Source organism: Limulus polyphemus, unplaced genomic scaffold, assembly GCF_000517525.1.
Source record: "Limulus polyphemus unplaced genomic scaffold, Limulus_polyphemus-2.1.2 Scaffold273, whole genome shotgun sequence".
In the NCBI taxonomy this organism is placed as follows: Eukaryota; Metazoa; Arthropoda; class Merostomata; order Xiphosura; family Limulidae; genus Limulus; species Limulus polyphemus.
The window spans coordinates 632661-655034 of NW_013665883.1; the positions used below are offsets into that span (position 1 = coordinate 632661).

Below are 22374 nucleotides of genomic sequence, written 5' to 3' on the forward strand. Positions count from 1 at the left end.
ACATTTTCTTTCGAAGGAACTAAGATCAGAAGACTCTGCAGACCAGGGTAGATGTTGGAAGTCTGTCTTATGCTCAGTGAGCTAATTATGAAAGATTATAGCACTTTTGCTGGTGGCATTATTTTCCGGAAGTAATTATCTTTGAGTAAAAATAGAATATTGCGGGTGCACCTTGTCAATTAGGGAGGTCAAATATTCATAAACAGAGACACATCCATTAAAGAGAACCAGGGGACTTATCCTGTGCCATGCAAATGAATACCACAATACTGCTTCCCTTCCGGAAGCGTGTACAATAGAAACTATGCGACTTCAATGGATTGTCACCATACTCTAACCCTACTGTTACTATAGAAGGATGTGAAGCGTGATTCATCCGACCATAATACATATTTTTATTGGGAAACCATCCAGTCGACCAGTACCTTGAGATTGTTATTGTTGTTAGCAGAGACAAGTGACTTACATACGGAGGAATACTTACTAATGTTAATTTCGTGGATCTCCCTAAGCATTGTTATGCAGGAAATTAATGTTCCTAGGCCATTATTAAAGTTATTCGTCAATTCAGCCACGATTTAACGTCTATTAGCCTAAAAAATCCCCGATATTTGCTCCCTATCCAAGTTTGGTAGCTCTTTCTTCTGACATTTTCCCTTATTAGGTGAAGTTTCCTGATCTGATAACCATGCAATGTAAACTCAGGATACAATATCTTTTGATTTTCTCGTCAGCTCGACTATTTTTACAATCGAGCTTCAACAATAACACCTAGTTCCAAGTTTGATAAATTTTTCGCCTTTCACATTATAACAACTGATGCTCATACAATTTATCATCTGTATTTCTAGACCCATGATGTTTTTATTTCTTTAATATGTATACACCTACTTTGTATAAACAGGAAATGACGTCTAGTTATTTTGTAGGAATGGGTTTCTAATATTTCAGCCAGTGAATGTGGTGGGCACAACGCAGATAGTGTGTCTTTGTGCTAGATTAAACAAAAACAACAGAATAATGGATTGATCACTAAAAGTAAAATCTAATTTACTTTCTCAGTTATATCACAATTAATAAGATCTTCTGCTCAAAAGTAACCTATGACAGATAACACAGGCCTGAAATGTTTTATTGTCTTGAACTTTTTACATGTTCTATAGTGATTTCTGTACGCCGAATCCGAAAATGATATCCATTATTCTCCATCACGTACACATTTTTCACAAAACGCCATATGCACTTCTACATAACTGAATCATTTTCATTGAAATCAGATCACATTTTGTTATGCTTAAAATATTGACAAGCATTGGCTATAGATTTTTCTAGACAAATCGAAATTTGAGTCTTATCGATCGTTCTAGAACCCATGAGAAACACACCGCTAGTATATAAACAGTTAACAGGCCGCATGACGTGTCATTCTGGATAGTATTTGTTTGTGAGTGCACTTTGACATTATTGTTTTCTTTTCAATATTATTTATTCGTCGCTATGGCAACAAAAGGTGTGTGAATGACCCAAAAATATTCTGTTATGTTTGTGTTAAATTTTTTGTAAAGAAACAAAGGCAAAACATTACAGAATTTGCAAAAAAAGCGTATTACGCGTATTTTTGAATAAAACTTGGGGACCAAGACAAATCATGGGTTCCACACAAAGTTTGCATAATTTGTGTCGAAGAGTTGAGACAATGGACTAAAGGTAAGAAAAAGTATTTGCCTTTTGCAATTCCAATGGTCTGGTGTAAGCCTAGAAACCATGGAGATGACTGCTATTTTTGCTCATCTTTCTTATTCGAACCTCCAATCTGTTACAAGACCTGTTGCTCATGTACCCACTCCACCAGAGACTCTTGTTAGTTAAAAAAAAAATAATAACTGTTCTTAACGATTACATTTATAAATATATTGTTCACTTGTAAAAAAAAAAATGTAAATTTGAAAATATTGTTTGTGAATTACTTTTATGTATTTCTCAATTGTCATAAATTATACCTCACATTAATAATATAAACTTGAAGTTATATTTATTACCTTGTTCTTTTGTAGAATAATATGTACTTCTTAACCCTGTAGCTTTTTAAACATTTTTTAAAACTATTTATGCAGTCACTGATACCATAGGAGTCATATAAAAAAATGTTAGCAAAAATATCAATGGTATTGCAATTAATACAACTAATTACTGTGAGACTTCACTAAATATTTTACGTCGGAAATTAATTATTTCACCTAATTCTTTGTCTGTTCTTTACAATGAGTATTTTAATATGCAAAGACATAAAATGAGTCCATTTGTTATAATGTGAGTGACCCATTAGTATAGAATGGTATAAAAAAAGCTGCTAATTGGAGTTAAAATATTGTTTCTGAACTTTAGTTTTTATACTGCTCACAAGATACTTTCTTTAAATTATATTATTTGATTGTGTCTATTTCTAAATTCATTGTTGTTTTTATTAACTTAAAATTATATTGTAATATCATTATATTTTAGTATTCATTTTTAAAAGCATTGGTTTCACTGAGCCAACTATTACTGTGATCTGAGGGATGTTAAATTCTACAGATGTCACAAGTGGAAATGTTGAAGTAATAACAAGTTTTTAACTCAAAAGAAATAGATAAATCACTATCTCAATAGTAATTTCCATAAAGTCATTCAACACTATAAATTTAACTGCTTTTTCTTCCACAAGAAAGTTAATCTACACAGCGAGAGAGAGAGAAAAGGATCTGTCCTGTCTACTACTTCTAGAAGGCTAATCAGTGTAATAGAATTAACTATCCTGCTTGCTACAAATTATCTACTATTAAATCAGCATGACAAAAGCATCTGCTTTGTGTACTACTTTCTAGAATCCTTAATATTTAATAGCAACTTCTGTCATGCCTGCCACTTCTGGTTTCTGATTAAACAAATTAGCAAACAACATATTAGACAAAACATTAAACTTACAGAGAATATGTCCTTTGTGCAAATTCAATTATTGGAAGATATTACAAACTATATGGAATAGTTTTAAATAAGGTAAAACTCTTGTAAGTATATACGTCTTAATAAAACAGTATCAGGAAAAGAGAAATATCTTTCATAATACTCAAAAATGTTTAGTATTTTGACTTATAATGACATAGAAAACAATTTTATAAATTGATTATTTTTATTTGTTTACAACTATTTTTCTTGCATGAAAACTTTATAAGTTATATTCAGACATTTCACAGAGGACTTACAAGCATAGAAATTAACCCACAGTCATCTGCTTTTACTAAATTATGAAGCTCTTTAAGGATGATAGAGAAATAATACTCATCACAAGAAAGATACAGGATTATTGGTTCATACATAAAGTTGCCCGAGATGTTGATATGAACTTCACAATTAATAAAAAAAAAGATTAACAAAAAACCTGTGAGGCAATCAATGAGGTCTTTTTAAATGTTTTAGCATGTGAAAAATATGTGACTTGAAATAAAACACAAAAAAAAACACATTAGGAATCAAAGTGATTTAATAATACACAAAAAATTCTCAACAAGGAATAAGAACTTTGTAAAAAACAATAACAATCTTTGCTATTTGCTGTACATCAGTAGCTTAACTACAGCATATTAATTAACTAGTAAAGATGTTGTAGGCATCTTTTCTTCATCACTCTTAAGAGAGAAAGAACCTTCTAAATCTGGCACATTGTTGACTTTAGTTATTCTCAGGTTCTCTATCAGTGGCTGATTAACTGAGGCTGATTTCTCTCCTAGGGTAACGCCTTGTGAAGTTACTTTCATTAAAGTTGTTTGTCTGATCTTGTCATATACTCTCTGATCCTGATAACAGAAATGTTTTAACAAATTACATTTTTTTCTTAAAATTTAGAATTAAATTAATATCAATTAACTCCCAAAACTTCATAGCTCATAACAGTTACTTCTCTCATTCTAACATACTACATGATTCTATAAGAGAAACATATTGTAAACTTTTTTACACTAGCATTTTGGAAATGAAAAAAAAAAAAATTGAAAATACTTACTGAATAATGATTTGAATGAAATTTAAGAGCTTAAAGTATATACTATTGTATGGTACAATTAAAAAAAATCTTAAAGTGAGAACATGAAAATAAAATCAAATTCATTTGTATTAGTGTTTAAGTTATAGTGTAAAAAAGTAAAGCACTTTAGTTTCTGATGAAAAAGACACTTAAATGACTGATGTAGAACTACTAATAAGAAGTAGATAAAACCAAAAAATCACAATTTTGCATGTTATAATAGAATTTTTAGCAAAACAAAAACCACTTAATGATTAACTATGCAAAATAAAAAGCATGAATGATGAGATAGAACAAATATAAGAATTTTGGACACAAATTGTTTATTCTGGAGAGAGCTGAATATGAAAACATTACTGATGAAATAAATAGTTTGTAGTGAATACTCTCAAACCAATCAAATGCAGCACAATGAAACTTTCTGGTTGAATTTTTCTATACAATACTGGAGAATTGAATGTGATGTTTTTAGAAGTTTTCCTCTTTTTCTTTTTTGTCTATTTCGTATATACACTCAAAGCTACACTGATAAATTTGATAGCCAACAGCACCAACCACCAACTCTTGGGTTACTCTAATCAAATAGTTTTACTTGACCATCACTCTTATAATGCACACATGACCATAAAATGCAGAAAGTGATTTTGTAGAAATCCAATATGAATCTGAGGGTCCATGGTTCATATTCCAACTAACCACTAGCCCATGCCTTCTTTGTGACACAGCCCAGAAAACACAACAGAGAAAACAATAACTTCTTCTTCCTTAATATTACTGCAATAGTATATACTTTTTGAAATATTGTAGTTGTGAATAACAGAATAAATTACAAAAAACAACACAGGAGTCATAATGATTTATTTATATTAGATGAAGGGAATCAACACTACAACTAATTGCACAGGATTCAGTTCTTTTAGTAATGAAGAATATATATCTAAAAGTATTAATTATCTTACAATTTACTGTTAAAAAGAAAACTGTACTGAGCTTTTCTTTAACTGATGTAGAACAGTGATAATAACAAAGTATCAAATGTTGCTCACCTTCAAAGACACTGAAGCTTTTACTTTCAAAAAGCCAGTTTGAAAGTGTTTGTTAAAAACCTTTATTTCTTCCTGGTCTTTCTCAACTTCTTCATTCTTTAATGAGAAACTTGGCAATGATTCCTTTAAAGCAGCTACCGATGCTTCCCTTACTAAAGCTGCTAAATCTGCACCTCTGTATAAAGTATATAATGACTATATTTTTATCTTAATTAGTTGCAAGCAGAATAAAAATAATCTAAAAGAGGTAGAGGTTTATTATAATTGTCAGTCATTAACCAGTAAGAAGCTCAGGAAATAATTGGTACATTTTATAACCAAACACTTCATAAGTTAGTTTTTGTTTAGTGCAAAAATGAACAATGGTCTATCTGCACTCATTTTTATAAATGCCCAAATATTTTCTCATTAATAACAGAAAATATCTAATGTGAATACCTGATAACTCAATTGTGTCATTTTCTAAATTAAGATTTTAACAAATGGATCGGTCCTTACTGAATTTTACCACAGAAAGGTGAAATGAAATTGCACACTTAAGATGGAAGAAATGAATAACAATCAAATCATATATGAACAAACATAACATTTGTGAATACCACTGCTAATTATTAATATACCTAAGGATGAGTTTGACAAATTTCTCCTTAAAAATGGCATGATATGTATATTTCATAGTTAAAACATTTTCATTAACGATTAAGAAAAGTAACTGAGCTTACGTGAATCCTTCACACCGAGAATCATTTCCAATAGCTTTCAAATCAACATCACTAGCAAGGCAAGGTTTTTTACCATTCTGTAACATGTAGAAATAAACTTTATAAGCCTATGAATAAAACTCTACATGTAACTATAAAAGTGTAATTGAATGTTCATAGATGTAACACATGTTAAATTTGTTTATGTGCTACTGAAATAAATGCATCTGCATGTGTATCATTACACATTTCTGTGCTTAATTAATGTCTCAAAAATTTTCATAGCAATATTAAGTATAATATATTTGTACCTGCTTTGTATTTTCATATTAAAATAGCAGTATTAATCTTAATAATGTCACCAATAACTTACTGTTACATCTGTAATTATTAGTTAATTTCTATACTGCTTGTAACAGGAACCATCAAGACATACTTATACATTTGTAACAAAATAATTATAAGTGAAAAGAAAAAACAGGCAACTGGAACTTTTCTATTGAATGATCTCAAAGTTATTTAGTTCTTAAATGCCTAGTTGTGTCAAATGGACACATAACCATTAGACTGCTTGTTATATTGCATTACAAAAAAAACAAAAAAACTACAGGATGAAATAGTTTGAAACTTCAGAAAAACTTTCTACAGATTACATACCCTAGGAAAATAAAATATCTTATTTTTTCATGAAATACTTCTATGAATTCATAGCTTTGAAAATTTAAAAAAGATTTCATTGTGATGCATTTTTTTAAAAGAACAATTAAAAATTTTCCTACATTCTTCTAAAACTTTCTTATGAAGGTTTTATTTTATAAAACCAAATTTCATCTTAATATATATATTAATTAATATATATTTAATATATTTTTATTTAATATATTTACTTAATATATTTTTTATGTTTAGTCATTTATTTTGAATGCAAAGGGAAGGGTATGTTTGAAGTAAGATTTAACATACATTTGAGACAGTTATTAGATATTTTGAAATACAAGTGAAAATGCATTTGAGGAACAAAAAATATCCTCTGAAAATGTGGGTAGTTATGAAAAGAAAAAAAAAGAGATCAACAATATAATATTTCCAATCATCTTGTAGTTCACTGTCATAGCACACACATTAATAAAATGAAGTTTGAACAAAGAAAATCTGTTTAACTCTTATACTAAACACCATTTTTTTTTAGTATTTTGAATACTCCAATACTTAAGTATTGAAAGTATTAGTAGCAAACAAATTCAGTTTGTCTGTAACATAAAACTTTATGCTGTTATTGAAAGTGATGATTATACCTTTGTTATAGTCCTTAAAATGTCCACACGATCTTCAGGTGTTGGCAGTCCCACAAATAATAACTTGTCCAAACGCCCAGGGCGAAGCATTGCACGATCAATAATATCTGGCCTATTAGTTGCTCCCACAACAAAAACTTGTTTTCTGGCCTCCAGCCCATCCATTTCTGTTAGCAGCTGGTTTACTACCCGAGCACTAGATCCACTCTGAAGTATGTACAAAACCCAATAGCAAGTTAAATTATCTACTTTATATGAAATATGGAATTAACTTCATTACATTTATTCCAAAATACCAAAAAAGTTAACTTGTCTATTTATTAGTTTTCAGGAAAGAATTCTCTCTTTACTTGGTTCATTTTCGAGGCACAAAAGCCAAAATATTTACTTTCATGTTTAATACCAATAATAACAATTGTTCACTTTAAATCCACTATGAAATAAGCAGAAAACTTATTTTGAAAATGTTCTTATGAATCATCAGAAAATAAGTGGAAAAGTACAGCCTGGAATGTTGTATTAAATGTTGATTGGTTAACATCAAGGGATCTGTACGGTGTAAAAGCCCCCAAAATGTCACAAATGTTGATTTATCTCTTCTCTATAAAGGTTTCATTTTGATATGATTAGAAAATATTATTCTATTAATCTACCTATGAGGTAGATTCAACTCAATCAAAAAGCCAGTTTAAGTATGTACTCAGATAAGTTTAAAGCTTGATGGTGGAACATATTTTTCGTAGAGAATCATGAGGTTAACAGTATATGCAGCTGGCTATCACAGAAAAACTTTTCAATGCTTTAGGATGGAATCTTCCAATCTAGCCCTCTGAGTGCATAATTAACTTTCAGGTGGGTTCTCAAACAGTGTCATTTATCCACTAAAAAAATGAAATTTAGAATATGACCTTTTTTAGTACTTTTTCAATAACAAAATCCACTATTTGTGCTTTTGCTTGGTGATGTACACACGTGTGAGTATCCCAATTGTTGTGGTATGAGGAAAAGTGTTTGTGACACCACGGAGTGAATCCGCTTGTCGCACCAAATGGCTATAAATGTCAAGTTGGATAAATCCAGCAGTGATAGCATCCAAGAGCTAGAGTAACAAAAAGGTTAACCTGATGTAGCTGACGTACAGTAGGGCAAAATTGTTCTCTAGTTAAAGGATAATACTTCAATCTATATAATGCCAAATTAATAACTTTTTAAAGCAACTTTGTTGTTGGTTATAGATGTTTTATAACTGAGGAAGGAAGTTCTCAGACTACAGTACTACAGTGTTAATCAGTTGTTTTAGGACAACACAGGTAGCTACTAGATTTTCATTTTGAAACAGGGCTGCTTCAACCAGTGTAACAAACAAGGTCAGCATACAGAAGCTCACATACACAAACACACAGCCAGCTTAGATGAGACAACAGTACATATTTATTAATACCTCTGCAGAATCTGTACGCCTTGGACACAACGCATCAAGTTCATCAAAAAATATCACACAAGGAACAGAATTTCGGGCTCGCTGGAAACACTGTCGAACTGCTCGTTCACTCTCCCCTACATACTGGAATATTAACAAAGCATAGAGTCTGTCAAGCTGCTCATTTTGTGTAAATTTTAAATATTTTCTAAATTGATACAGCTGAACATTACACTTAAACAATTAATATTTTTTTAAATATTAAAGAAACAGAACAAAACTTAACTACTATAAATAAGGAAACTAATACTGGTAATGCAGATCACTGTGAATTGTTTTTCATTAACAATTACTCTCTATTCAAATTTCAACTTCTTTCCTTCAAAACAACAGGATCACATTTTGGCAAATCAGAATAAAATACTCTCCCATTATTCAACTGATCTAACTTCATAACAAAGCTATGAAATACTCTTAATGTGTAGATTCCAATAAAAATAATTCTAAAATACTATTACTGCATATAAACAGAATAACATTAGTCATGTTGCAGATTACATAGCTACTTTAACAACAATATTATAAAATAAAAACAATTATTTCACATTTATCTTAAAAAAGAAAGATATAAAATATATCAACACAATGTGGTCAAAATATGAAAATAAGTACAAAAATGTCACCCCCCCCCCCCAATGGCTCAGCAGAAAATCTGCAAGCTTACAATGCTAAAAATCAGGCTTCAATATCTGGGGTGGGCATTGCAAAGATAGTTCATTGTGTAGCTTTACGCTTAACAACAAACAAGCAAACCACGAATGTCATGAAAGAAGAAGAAACTTCGAGAGAAACTATCATTAACAAAAGTTTTGTCAGTGGAGGTATTAAAAGTAAAATCATATTTTGAATAATAATCTTATATTACTTGAACATTAAAGTTTCAAATATGCATTTTACACATAAATATTTTGTTCTTATGAACATATTTTATTAAATTCCGACTATGGTAAGCTAATATCTTAGCTGTTCTTTCAAGATAAACACATACCATGTTCAGTAGTTCAGGTCCTTTCACCGAGATGAAATTTATCCCCGATTCATTGGCAATAGCCTAGGTGTATGCAAAATAAATATAAATTACAAATCCTTCTTAGTAGAATATACATACTCTGAAGTTAACCACTTGATGGTTCTTTATTACCTTGTAATCTACGATCAAGTGAACATACAAGTTATAAAATAGACATAGGTGAAAACAGAATAACAAATTTTACAGTGTATCAAATTTAATAGAATATACATTAAAAGCATAATAAGATCACAATTTTTTAAATTACTTATAAACTGTACAAACTTCTATTTTATAATTATATACCAAGATAAATTCTGAACAACTTAGCAAAATGAAAATTATGCATTATTATGATTTATGATTCAGTTAGCATATTTTTGTAAGCAGTCCATTTTAAACCTGCAATGTCTTCTCTGTTATAGGAGTCATAGCAAATAATGACACTTATTCTGTATTAACCCACTGACTGCTGATTCGCCATATAGAGTATGGTCCACCTTTGGCAGTCAAATGTGAGTGTGCAACTCACAAAAATTATGCATGTGTTTAAAGCAGCCACAGTGAAAGGTTTAACATTACTTGAAAAATACCTAAATTGACATATTAGATATATTAATAGAAAATATTCATAATTAAATTATATCTTTAGTTTGTTAATGAGCAAAACAAAAACAACTATATGTTCTTTGAATGAGGCTACATTGTATGACAACAAATAATAAGAATGGTAGTCCTTGAATTATAAATAACAAGAGAGTATTGAGATAATAAGCTATAAAGATATATTTCATCTGACTATGTCTTTTATACTAGCAACAAACAATGATATTTTTTAGGTTTTTCCTTTTTTTTTCAGATAACTAGTTAATTGTTCATATTTAGAAAAAAAACCTGTATAAATATTATAACCTAAGATGCTTGCAACAAAGAGAGTACTTATATATAAGCAACTGTTAAAAACCTAAAACTTAATAATTCGTACAAAACAAATGCAAATATTTTAAAACTAAACTATCTTTTGTATACCCTAAAAACAAAAAAGAATATGTAACTTTGAGATTTTTAAGTCAAACAATCTTACTCCAGCTGCTTAAATATTCAGATGAATCTCTCATCATAGTTTTATTCCTTCAGGATAAATGCATCATAATGTAGCTATTGTATTTAATAAACCTATTTAGTCCATAAGAATGTACAATACATTTAAGTCTCTGCTTACACAGAAACCAAGACTAAAATTAAAAGCAAACCTTTGCCAGTAATGTCTTTCCACATCCAGGTGGTCCACATAGCAGTATTCCTGTTGAGGTTGTTAGTCCTAATGATTCAAATCTTTCTCTGTGTCTAATTGGAGCCTAAAATATACATAAAATTGCTTTTAAAAAATGGTAAAAGATTGAAATTAATACGTAAGTGAACAACTTACGATACGAGAGCCTGATATTTTCATTTAACATCATGTATCTCAGTAAATCAAGCATTTGTTGAAATTCTACTTGAAATTATGTTTTCTTTTTTAATAGTTTATTTAATTTTATTTAAAAAAGTATTTTTTCAATATTTGTATTTCATTACAAAACATTTTAATTATTTATTATGAATAATGCAATACACTTGCAACTAAAAATCAAGGTTTTCTAGTTATCACCTCTTCTGATAGTCCCCTTGGCTTAAGATCCCAGATGATACTGAAAATTTACTATTATATAAAGAGTGCTAAGGATATTATAATTTAAATGTCTGTCACTCTGAAACAGTCTCAAGTCATCAAAGCTTAAACCTTTTGGCCAAAAAATATACATTGTCTAGCAACTATATTAAATGTTTTATGTATCAGCCTTATAAACTATAAATAAGCATGTTGTATTTCTAAAGATATGCACTGTATCTTAAATACTCCAACAATAGTTTGATGAATTCAGAGTATCTAAAACAAAAATCAGATATGATAAACATTTGTTTGTTTGAACACAAAGCTAGATAATGAATTATATATATGTACTTTGTCCACTGCAGGGTACTGAACCCACGATTTTAGTGGTATAAGTCTATAAATGTACCACTGAGCCACTAAGGGACAATATGATAAACATAATAGTCAACTCTAGTTTTCTAGAAATCTGGCTACATTTTTGCAAGTACTCTGGCATTTCCAGAGGAATTTTAATATGTAAAGTAAATAAATATCTTCTCACGATATCAGGTGTTAACATTTTCCTAAATGTATGTCTAATAATATTTACCTCCGGGGACACTATAGCTATTTCTTAATCGCCAGGGTTTTCACTCTTTGCCCATCTAAGCATTGAAAATGCTTGCTCCAGTCTTTTATACTCCACTCGAATACCCTTGGGAAATCTAATTTGCAAATTTCTCAACCAACTTCAATGCGTCCTCTATCTAGGTACTGTATATAAGCATATCATCAGATAATGTAATCACTTTTTCAAGACATAAACCGGCTTTCAGTGGGGAGAGTGTCAGCAGAAGTAAGTATTATTGGAAATACATTTTCAGTTTAGGAAAATGTTAACTTCCAAAACATACTTATCTCAGCTGACACTATAGCTAGAATTCCACATTGAGAAGGTGGAGGGGGCTGATACAGGCATGAACCATATAGAAAGCATCTGTATAGAACAGAAGTGTACCAAGATAGATGGTACAAGAATGGGGGAACTGCAATACATCCAGAACAGGTATGTTTTTCACCTGGAACTCAGTTCCTATATGAAAGGTGGAATGGAATATGAGTAATCATCAGTATAGGCCAACCCTAACTAGATAGCCAATGTTGCACAACTCGGGGTTAGAATTATATCTCACGTTGGTGGCTAGGGCTATTGGACCACAATGTTATATATACACTTGATTGGATCTCAACCTGTAGCCATAGAGTGATACATTTCGCTCCACTTAAATCACAATGAGAAAGTAAGCAACACCAAAGTGGACAAACTTTCTCCTCAACCTGAAGAAGTCCAAAAGGCAACACCCCAGGCTCATAATGATGGGATTGTGTATGCAGTACTCAACCAAAGGAACAGAACTCATCAGGTCTGAAATTATGAACATTCATCCTCACTGCCCAACCAAGTTGGCAAGGAGTATTCTGCTTGTCTCTGGAATTATGGAAAGGACGTGGAACCTTTGCTCAATCAAAGACCTAGGATGGGACCACTTCATGTTCAGAATCATGATGATCTCCTTCCATAAACAATATACAAAAGCAACATTGATCAAAGAGAAAGGCCATGCCCCCCCCCCCAAACCAGATAGTTTCATGTCAAATCTGAACCAGAATTACGAGCAGGATCCTGAGGAGGTTAGTGCCACTCCTACTGACATCTGGCAAAAACATCCAGGGACCTGAGTAGGAGGGTCCCCAATTTTGCCCTCTTCATCAAGAGAAGAGGAACACACTCAAACACTCTGGAGGAAATGCCTCTGTCTGTTACCACAATGTCTGGATACTGGAGGTCGTAAGGACTTCCAAACTCCACTAATACAGTCTGGGGGGGGGGTAATATACGTTGGGGAGAATAGAGCTCTGGAAACTGTGCAATAGGTGAATCTAATTCACTACATTTTTAAAAGCAAACTGACCCCTGAGTTATTCAACCTGAAGATCGACAGGAATGAGCAGGATCCTCTTTAGCTTTACTCATGATAGTCCATGAGTAGTGGTCCATAATAATAAAGTAATACCATCTGGTAGGAACACAGATGGTCTTATGAAATACCCCATCTCAATAGATCCTGTTGCAACCTGTAGTAATTATAGTGAAAGTGATTGCTAGTGCAGAATTGAAAAGAGAAAGCATACCTGCCTGGACAACACTCACCACAGAGTGGGATCCAGTAAAAATTAAGGGGATATGGAAATAAAAGAGTATATGATTGAGAAAAATACTTACTTCTGGTTAAAATCTAACAGATGTGGTCAAAATAGCCACAGGGGTTAGTCAAAAACCCTCAGAAGAGGAAAGTGCAAGATCATGTAAGAAATGAGATAGGAAAGTATTAGGAGTGATCCACATACCAGACCACACAATGTCTTCCGGAGGGCAATTAAACTAGGGGCCATTGACAGAGATATGACAAAACTGGTAAGATGTGACACGCAAAGATTCCTCTCCTGTAATGGGAATCCATTATAGGCCATGGGAATAAACTTATGAAGCCACCTCGTTAGGGTAATGGAAGATAAATCACGAGAAATAGAAGGATTCCAATGAGTGAACAATCAATTCCTACTACCTCAAAATGAGTTAGTACAAGCCACAAAAAACTTGAGGGCCCTAACAGGACATAATAAATGGTCAGAATTTGAGGGGTCATAAAGGTGAGAAATGGCTGACAAATAGATTGGTGAGAAGGATATTTCCCCTTCCCTGGCTGCCAGAGTCTTGGGAAGAAAAGACCTATCAGGGTAAAGCAGGACAAATTTAGAATGATAAAGAATCCGATGTACATGGATTGCAAACAACTCCGACTGACAAGGTCCATAAGCCAACAACAACAAAAAATACAAGTTAAGAGAAAGGTGAAATAAAGAACACGAAGCTAAAGGCTCAAGGGAGGATGAGACAATGTATGTAAAACAACTGTAAAATCCCAATTCGGTATTTGAAAAGGTCATTTGGGTCGAAGAATACAAAAGGATTTGAGTAGACCTGATAGTACTGAGGATTAAAAAATCTTCTGATATTTGGACTACTGAAAAATAGTGGATAAGGATGCCTTATATAAAGCCACTGTAGATGAAGCAAGACCCTTCTCAAATACCTAAGTCATAAAACGAGATATGGTAGATACTTTAGAATGAAGAGTTGGAATTCCTTTTAATACACCACTGAGGATAAGTACTCCATTTCCATTGATAAATGGCTGTGGTTGGCCTATGGAGAGATTTAGTTACATAGAGAAACCTTAGAAGTTAAACCCTTGTTGGGCAAAGTACCGCTTAACTTCCAAGCATGAAAATTGAGTTTCTGAACATCTGGGTGGAGAATATCTGATCGAGGTTGTCTCAACAGAGACTCACAATGTGGAAGAGGTAGGGGGTGGACATTCCGGCAGATACCAAAGAAGTGGAAATCACTTTTGAGCTGGCCAATATAGTGCAACTAAGAGAACTTGATAGGCAGTGGAACAAACCACAGTCAGGACACAAAACGATAGCCAAATCAGGGGAAAGGCATACAGATGTAAACCTGTTCAGTCCTGACTGAACACATCTAATGCCAATGCCTGAGGATGAGATATTGGAGACCAAAACACCTGCAGTTGAGAATTCCAATGAGTCGCAAAGGCATTGATTGTTGGAGACCCGAACTGAGAGCAAATCCACTGAAAAACCTTGTAATGTAGCATCCATTCCATCGGAAGAATCTGGTTGGGTCGAGACAAGTGATCTACAATTAAATTCATCACTCCTGGAACTTGACATGCTAAAATACTGATACTATGGAAATGAGCCCAGTAGAGAAAATCCAAGGTACGAAAACAAAGTTCTCGAGAATGTGTGGCTCCTTAACAAGAAATCTGAGATACCACCATGGAATTGTTCGAATGTATCATGACAGTTTTTCCCTTGAAGAGAGACAAACCTTGAACCATTACCTGGTCTACTGCAAGAAGTTTGAGAATGTTGATATGGGGGATAAACTTGTCTTCCATCCAAATACCCTGGAACTCCTAGCCTTGACCATAAGCTCCCCATCCCTGAAGAGATGCATCTGTGAACAGATGGATCTTAGGACAAGGTGGTGGAAAAGGTACTTCAATAATAATGTTCTTCCAATCCAACCACCATTATAAATTGACGATTTTGCTCTTGAGTAATGTGACAGAATGATACAAAGGATCAGAATATATGATCAATTTGTCACGAACCACTGATGGGATCTCATATGTGCTCATCCCTAAGAAATGAGAGGCTCAAGGGATGCCCACATCCCCAAAAGAAAGTGAACTATCTGCACAGTAGGAGAAGGAAACATAATTAAAAGCCTGATAGCTCTTTCCAGGGCTTGAAGAAACCTGACATGGAAAGTTGACACAAGTAAATGAACGGTTAAAAATGTTTTGGCATTTTGCTAAAGAAAAATACTAAATTCATCATTCTGTACAAGTTTCTGAGATTTTCTAAACAAAACAATTAGAATACTGAATTTCTTATTATCTCAATTAGAATCAAAAGACAGTACACGACCCAAGGAAAGACTACCACTAAGTTATAAAATGAATGAAGCTAAGAAAATAGATAAATTTCTAGATTTGCCTTGACAAATGTTTTTTGCATGCACCTTTTTGTTTTACAAATGACTTGTGAAATTATGAAGTTAAGATACCAAGATCAACAACTTTCCTGTTCAAATGTCTAGAATGTGTTATATGTGATTACATCTGTTATGGCAAAAAACTGCACATATGTGCCTTCATCAATCATAAACCACAAGTTTATAACTGTTACTGTCTTGTTGTGGTTTAAGTTTGTAATACGTCACATAACTTTTATGCATCCTGTATACAGAGGCAGCACCAGCCTTTTCCTGGTGAGGGAGCTACACAAAAAATTGAGGGGGCTGCATTCTATATTTTTTGGGTGCACATACTTTAGTGTTTTGGAAGAGAAAGAAAAAAAAAACTTTTTGCTGATTTTCAGAGCTACAGGAGAGGCTAAGACACATTTTATAGTAACTTCAGCCAAGCAAGCCCCCTTTATTGCTGCCCATGCCTGTACATGCACACACATATACATTTATTTTGTATCATTTCAGCTTGACATCTCTTTTTAACAAAAAAAATAGCATGATGAAGCTGAATACAATGAAGAGCACTGCCCAATATGCCATAAAAGTTTTACATGCACAAAATAAATATTTGAAAATGTGTCTTACTTAAAGGTAAAACCTTAAAATGTTTGTTGTTAAACTTACTAATATTGCCAGCTGTAGTTCCTCCCTCACACCTTGAAGGGCTCCAATATCATCCCATGTAACATCTGGTACAGTGGCAAATCCTTCTCGTTTTGCTGATGGTTGAACAACAGTTACAGCTTCCTGTTTATAAGTGTGTATCAATTATTGCTCTGAAACTCTAGATTTGCTAAGTTAATTTTTATTTATTAAAGTTTAGATTTAGCAAAAACAAAGAAAATTGCTCTTTTTTGCATCATATTTGTGACTTTTGTTTGTAGGTATCATTGTAATAAATGTTCATCAAACATAGTTTAAACAAAATTAAATCTCAATAAATCTAAGTGTAAACTTCTTTCATTTTTTCCATTTAATTACAAAAGAGCAAAACCAATGTTCCTTTATACAACAACAATAACAGATATTGAGCTGTTGCTATTTCATGTTCATGGATAACAAATTATTATTTTTAAATACTTTTTAAGCTTGGTGGAAAATTAGTATGAATACTGTATTGTTATTCCATATTTTTCATTACTACAATTTACTCAGTTCAAAACTAAGCTTCTTGTACATATAAAAACCCTGCTTATATTTTAACCAGAAATAATTGATAAACACGACTCAAGCTAGTGTAGAAGTCAGAGCATCTAATCTTATAACAAGTCTACTTTAAATGATAGGTCTAAACTTATACTAACTAGTGACCAGGATCCACTTATAACAATACAATATAAAATGTTACAAGTATATATGACAACAGTGAGGTTGTTTACATTTCAGTGCTAATTAAAAATTAGCACTAAATACACACTAGAACAGTGCAAGAAGATTGCTGCCTGTGATTTTGCTTTATAGGAACAAGTGGATTAATGTAGAAATTAATAACAGGCTCATTCTGCTATTGCTATTAACATTTAGCTGAGGCATTGTGTATATTTACCCTTGGCTGACAATGTGGAAAAATTTCCAAGATAAATGAATCACTTTTGACGGCAAAAATAAATTTTAGTTTATATATATATATATTTAACTTTACATGTATCAAGTGATAAAACAATTTTACATGCTTCCCTCTGATCTGTAATATTAATTTCTTATTTAATTAAATTACTTGTCAATAAGTACTAACTTGTTTTTGGAAAACTTACTTCCCAATATTTTATGTATATATATAATTCCTACATGCTGAAGGCAGTTCTCAAGATTCTTGTCGTGAAAATAAAATTATCATGTGAAGCTCTTCTTACAAAAATATTTTTCGAAATGGCCTAGTTGATATCATGTACCCTTATTATCATAGTGATGCTAGTTTCTTTAGTTGAGAATAATTTTAATAATCTATTTTTTCTATCCAGTAAAAAAAAAGTGTGCTGGAAACATTCTTGACCGTTTTATGAAAAAGTTTATTAACTTGACAGAAAAATACAATTTACCTGAAAATCAACCATCTCTATATAAAGTTCTTGAAGTTGTTCTGTTGATAAAGGAGGCTGATCTTGAAGCCATTTCAATGCTTAAACAGAAAATGTTGGGATTAACTCATGGACAAAGTAGCCACCATAACCACAGATACAAATTGTGTGTATCTATGCAAAGGAAAACATTCAAAATTGTGTAATATGTCCTTAGTATACCATTATGGTTAAATGCTAGGACTTTACATAATAAAGAAACTGTATACATTCAATGTCTGAAACCTAACCTGAACATTAGTCATTTCACAGCTCAAATACTTTACGGGCAAGTATAGCCAAATATTTAGTTAGTTTAAAAATATTAACTTGTAAATTAAACAAAAATATATACACAATGTTTCCTGACTGACTAAAATACTACAACTAAATCTGATTTCTAAGACCAAGTTATTTATTCTCAATTGTGGTTACAAAGTGCTTTTTATGCACAACCTTCTACAGTAAATCAGATCCGAAAGCAATGTATATGATACAGTAACAAATTATTTTAGAAAAGAAAGATTAATTTTATTTTTTACTTTTGATACAAAAATAAGTCTTTATGTTTGTTTAAGTACAAGAGCATAATTATGACATAAAGATATGTACAATAATACTTGTGAGTTATGACAATTACCTATACAGACATCTTGTGAGTTATGAAACCTATCTGTATAGAGATTCTTGTGAGTTATGATACAAATTTATACGGCCATACTTACATTATAACATACTTTTATAAAATAATAAATTACAACACACATACTTATGTGATATTATATATGATACCCATATAACATTTATATGCCCTATAATAGATATTATGTAAGAACTTGTGTAAATTATGTGATATGTCCATGTGTCATACTAAATATTTAGGCAAGAAGCATGACTACATCTATATAAACATTATCATGGAGACAATTAAGTATATGCAGTTGCTAGCCAGCTGCTTTTTACTTGTTATGGAATAGAATTCTTTGGTGATGCTGTCAGTGTCTTTGAAAAAGACCTGATTACAAAATAAAATGCATGTACCTTCTTCAAGCTTTTCTTTAGAAATAGAATTTGGTGTAGAGATATCTAACTTTGGTCTAAGCTGTTTATCTGAAATGGTCTGTACAATTGTTTTTCCATTAGAAAGATGTTCTTCAGACAATGCAACCTGAAGTTCCTGGACACTGGATTTAAATTTTGTGTCCAGCTTGGTGGGTTCTTGTAAGGCACTGAATACCCTGAAAAGAATCAAGAAGTTTGAATATCAACATAAAAAAGCTCATGAGGATACCCAAATGATGATCTAAGCCAGAGTGGTCATAGAGGCATTTTTTGTGGCTTACCTGTCACTCATAATTAAGACTAATTATAATTCATTGTAATTCTTATTAAATATTTTTAGTAACTCTTCTGGTGGAAATTATTATATAATTATAAGAATGTTCTTCATGACAAAACTATGTAAATTCTCCCACACTGTTTCAGAACAGAAAAAAAACAACAACTAAAACAATCTCATTCAATTTCACAAAAATTATGCTTCATTAAAGTATTTTAATTGATAATCAAAATACTAATTAGTGTAAAATTTGAATTTGGTAAACAAGTATTTTATATGAAAGCTTTTTCCTCTATGTGAGAGATTTTTAATTAAAAAAACAAGTATTCAAAAAGTATCAGCGTACATTTCATTCCAAATATTTTAAGTTGTTTCCAAAATAAATTTTATCATACATGATTCAATTTCATATGTTATAGGTTACTTAAACATATTGATATTTTGTTATTTACTCAGACAGACTGACTTATTTCCTTTGATATTCATTGGTTACATATTTACAAATTTGCAAGGTGACAAAAACATTAAAGAGTTGACTGATTATTATATTATAAACATTTTTGTTCTTTGTTTAATACACTGAAAATCTATCCTCTATTTTCACTGAAACATAAGACCTTATGCACAAAACAACCACCTAACAATGGCTATCGGATTAGATTCATGGTTGATAAAAATGTACCTAAAATGGATTTATGATTGTAAAGCATCAGTGGTGCACTTTAATTAGCCTTACGAACACCAATTTGATTTGCTAAAACAAAAATAAATAGGTGGAGTTCCTAGTATCCAATGTCCAATAACAAAGTGTTGATAAGAACTTGCAGTTTCTATCTCATATTGCATAAACTTACCTTGGTACTTGGTCAAAATTAAAATTGCGCTAATGGTGTCACATGATAACATGCTCCAGTAAAATATTACAGCTGGTGTTCTGAATACAGTTTCTAAAAGCCATTTGTTGCAATTGTAATATAACTGATCAATAAAAAATTCAAAATAATGTGGTTGGTTGAAACAGCTAGAATACAAACTACACTAGTTACTGAAAAGTTAGCATACAAATTCGATGTGTATCTTTCACAATTTCTCAACCTTATAAAGATGATTTATTCTACATATCACTAGTTCTTATAAAGTCTTTACACGATATTACATTTATGGTACAACTACTGATCATAAACTAACTACAGTAAAAGTTCTCTAAACCAGTCCTCTCTGTGTTAATAGCCACATTTTCTGTTATAATTTTTATATATATTACAGATCTTATAATATCAGACACCCCTCTAAACTGGCTATTGGCCATATCACATAGATGTTTTAAAGAGTTTTAGAGTAATTTTGACCCCATTTTACACTAACGCCTCAATTATCCATGCCTCTGTTATCCGTGATCCTTGATTATTCACGGGTTTTTTCTTTCCCCAAAATATTCTTAAAATAATTGTGCCATTACAATTCTAGACAATAATTTACATGTTTTGGAAGAATTGTCACTTAGAAATTAATCGTGGTTGCAAAAGTTCAGGTGTTCCATGATATCTGGGGTTCAAATCATAAGTCGGCTGGTTTAAGCCTAGCCTTGCCTCTTTCATTTTTGGCTGTTAAGACAGGAATACAAAATATTTGTAGCTTGGTTAACTGTATTTGATTAGTGAATAAAAACATAGTATACAAAAACACATAAAGATTTTTTTAAACATTTCTTTCAACTTCAGTTGTCATCTGCTGTTCTGTGCTGCACAGCAGTCATCCTTTAACCATAGTTGCATGTTCAGGTTGTGTTGGGTTGCCCAGTTATGTATTGGTAACCAAACAACACTTGGCTTTTATGATTATGATTACTTTTTATAATTTTTCATGATAACGTGATTAAACGATGGTAAAGAGATTATAAATTAAAACAAGGAACTTAAATATATTGAAAAATCTTACTTAGATTAAACAATATGTTAACTAGCGAGATACACCAGTGTCTCGATTATCTGCCGTTTCTGTTATCTACGATTACAGTTTACTAATGTATGAATTTACTGATGTCAAAAGACATAATTATGCCAAAACTTATCTGTGTGATGGCACTCATGACAAAAGCTTACATTCTACTGGTGCAGATTAATTTATCTTGCAAACATCTTTGAGAATACTGTCATACAAGTAATACACGTAAACAATATGGTGCATTACATGCTGATTTTGATTCCAAGCAAATTTGGAAGGTTTTATATATATAGTTCAGAATAGTGGTGTGTTAAATACTTTTTGGTGCACTTCCCAAAGATTTTTGGACATTCCCAGAATTTTAGACCTTTATTCAAAGAAGTCATAAATCTACAACAGTCACAATATTAAGGTAACCAGTGAGTACGTGGTCAATAGGAGAATAAATGTAAAGGGATAAATCACACTTATAGGATAAAATGTTGTGTAACTCTTCTAAACAAAATTACTGATAAATTATTTTTTATATAATTATTATAGTTATTTTTCACAGTTAATTTAATAAATGAAAGTACAGATACAAAATAAAAAACTCACTAAAAATGTGAAGATTTATTCTACTTTTGAATTCCCATGCTTTACCTCAAACTATTAATTTTCATTTTGACACCTTTCAAATCTTTCCTGGACAAGTATGCCAATGGCATAATATACCAAGGGTATTAAATGTTCCTTTTATGATGACTAACCTGGGGACTATTTCAGTAATGCACTAATTTTTGTAAGATCAAAATAACTTATTTAATGGAAGCAGCCTATCTCTAAATAGTAATTTGTTAAGAACTTTTAGTATGTTGTAAAATGATCCTTTATGACCAAGTTTTAGGAAGACAAAAACTAAGCCTTGTCCAGTCCTTATGCTCCATTTAGGCAGGACCTGGGTATTGTTTAAGTTATATATCAGTATTACAATTGCCTTCATACTTCATGACAATCAACAGTAAAGAAACATATTGATGTAGATAAAACAATGTTTATACATAAAATACACATATCGACCAGCTAAATGTGCCAGAATTAACCTGTGTGTGATTTTTTGGTGCTAATGATAATGAATTTT

The 22374-nt window shown here is 31.7% G+C and overlaps 1 protein-coding gene across 1 annotated transcript in view; it reads right to left on the minus strand.

Annotated features, from left to right (window-relative positions):
- LOC106456934 (nuclear valosin-containing protein-like) overlaps window positions 1-22374 on the minus strand; it is a 95748-nt gene that overhangs the window by 29959 nt on the left and 43415 nt on the right. The window contains exons 11-20 of the mRNA XM_022382739.1: window positions 19013-19209; window positions 17954-18033; window positions 16539-16661; window positions 10845-10949; window positions 9571-9633; window positions 8544-8666; window positions 7103-7309; window positions 5829-5905; window positions 5107-5281; window positions 3623-3833 (exon numbers count right to left, since the gene is read on the minus strand). Of these exons, the coding sequence (XP_022238447.1) occupies window positions 3623-3833; window positions 5107-5281; window positions 5829-5905; window positions 7103-7309; window positions 8544-8666; window positions 9571-9633; window positions 10845-10949; window positions 16539-16661; window positions 17954-18033; window positions 19013-19209 (1361 nt within the window). The remainder of the gene's footprint in view (window positions 1-3622; window positions 3834-5106; window positions 5282-5828; window positions 5906-7102; window positions 7310-8543; window positions 8667-9570; window positions 9634-10844; window positions 10950-16538; window positions 16662-17953; window positions 18034-19012; window positions 19210-22374) is intronic.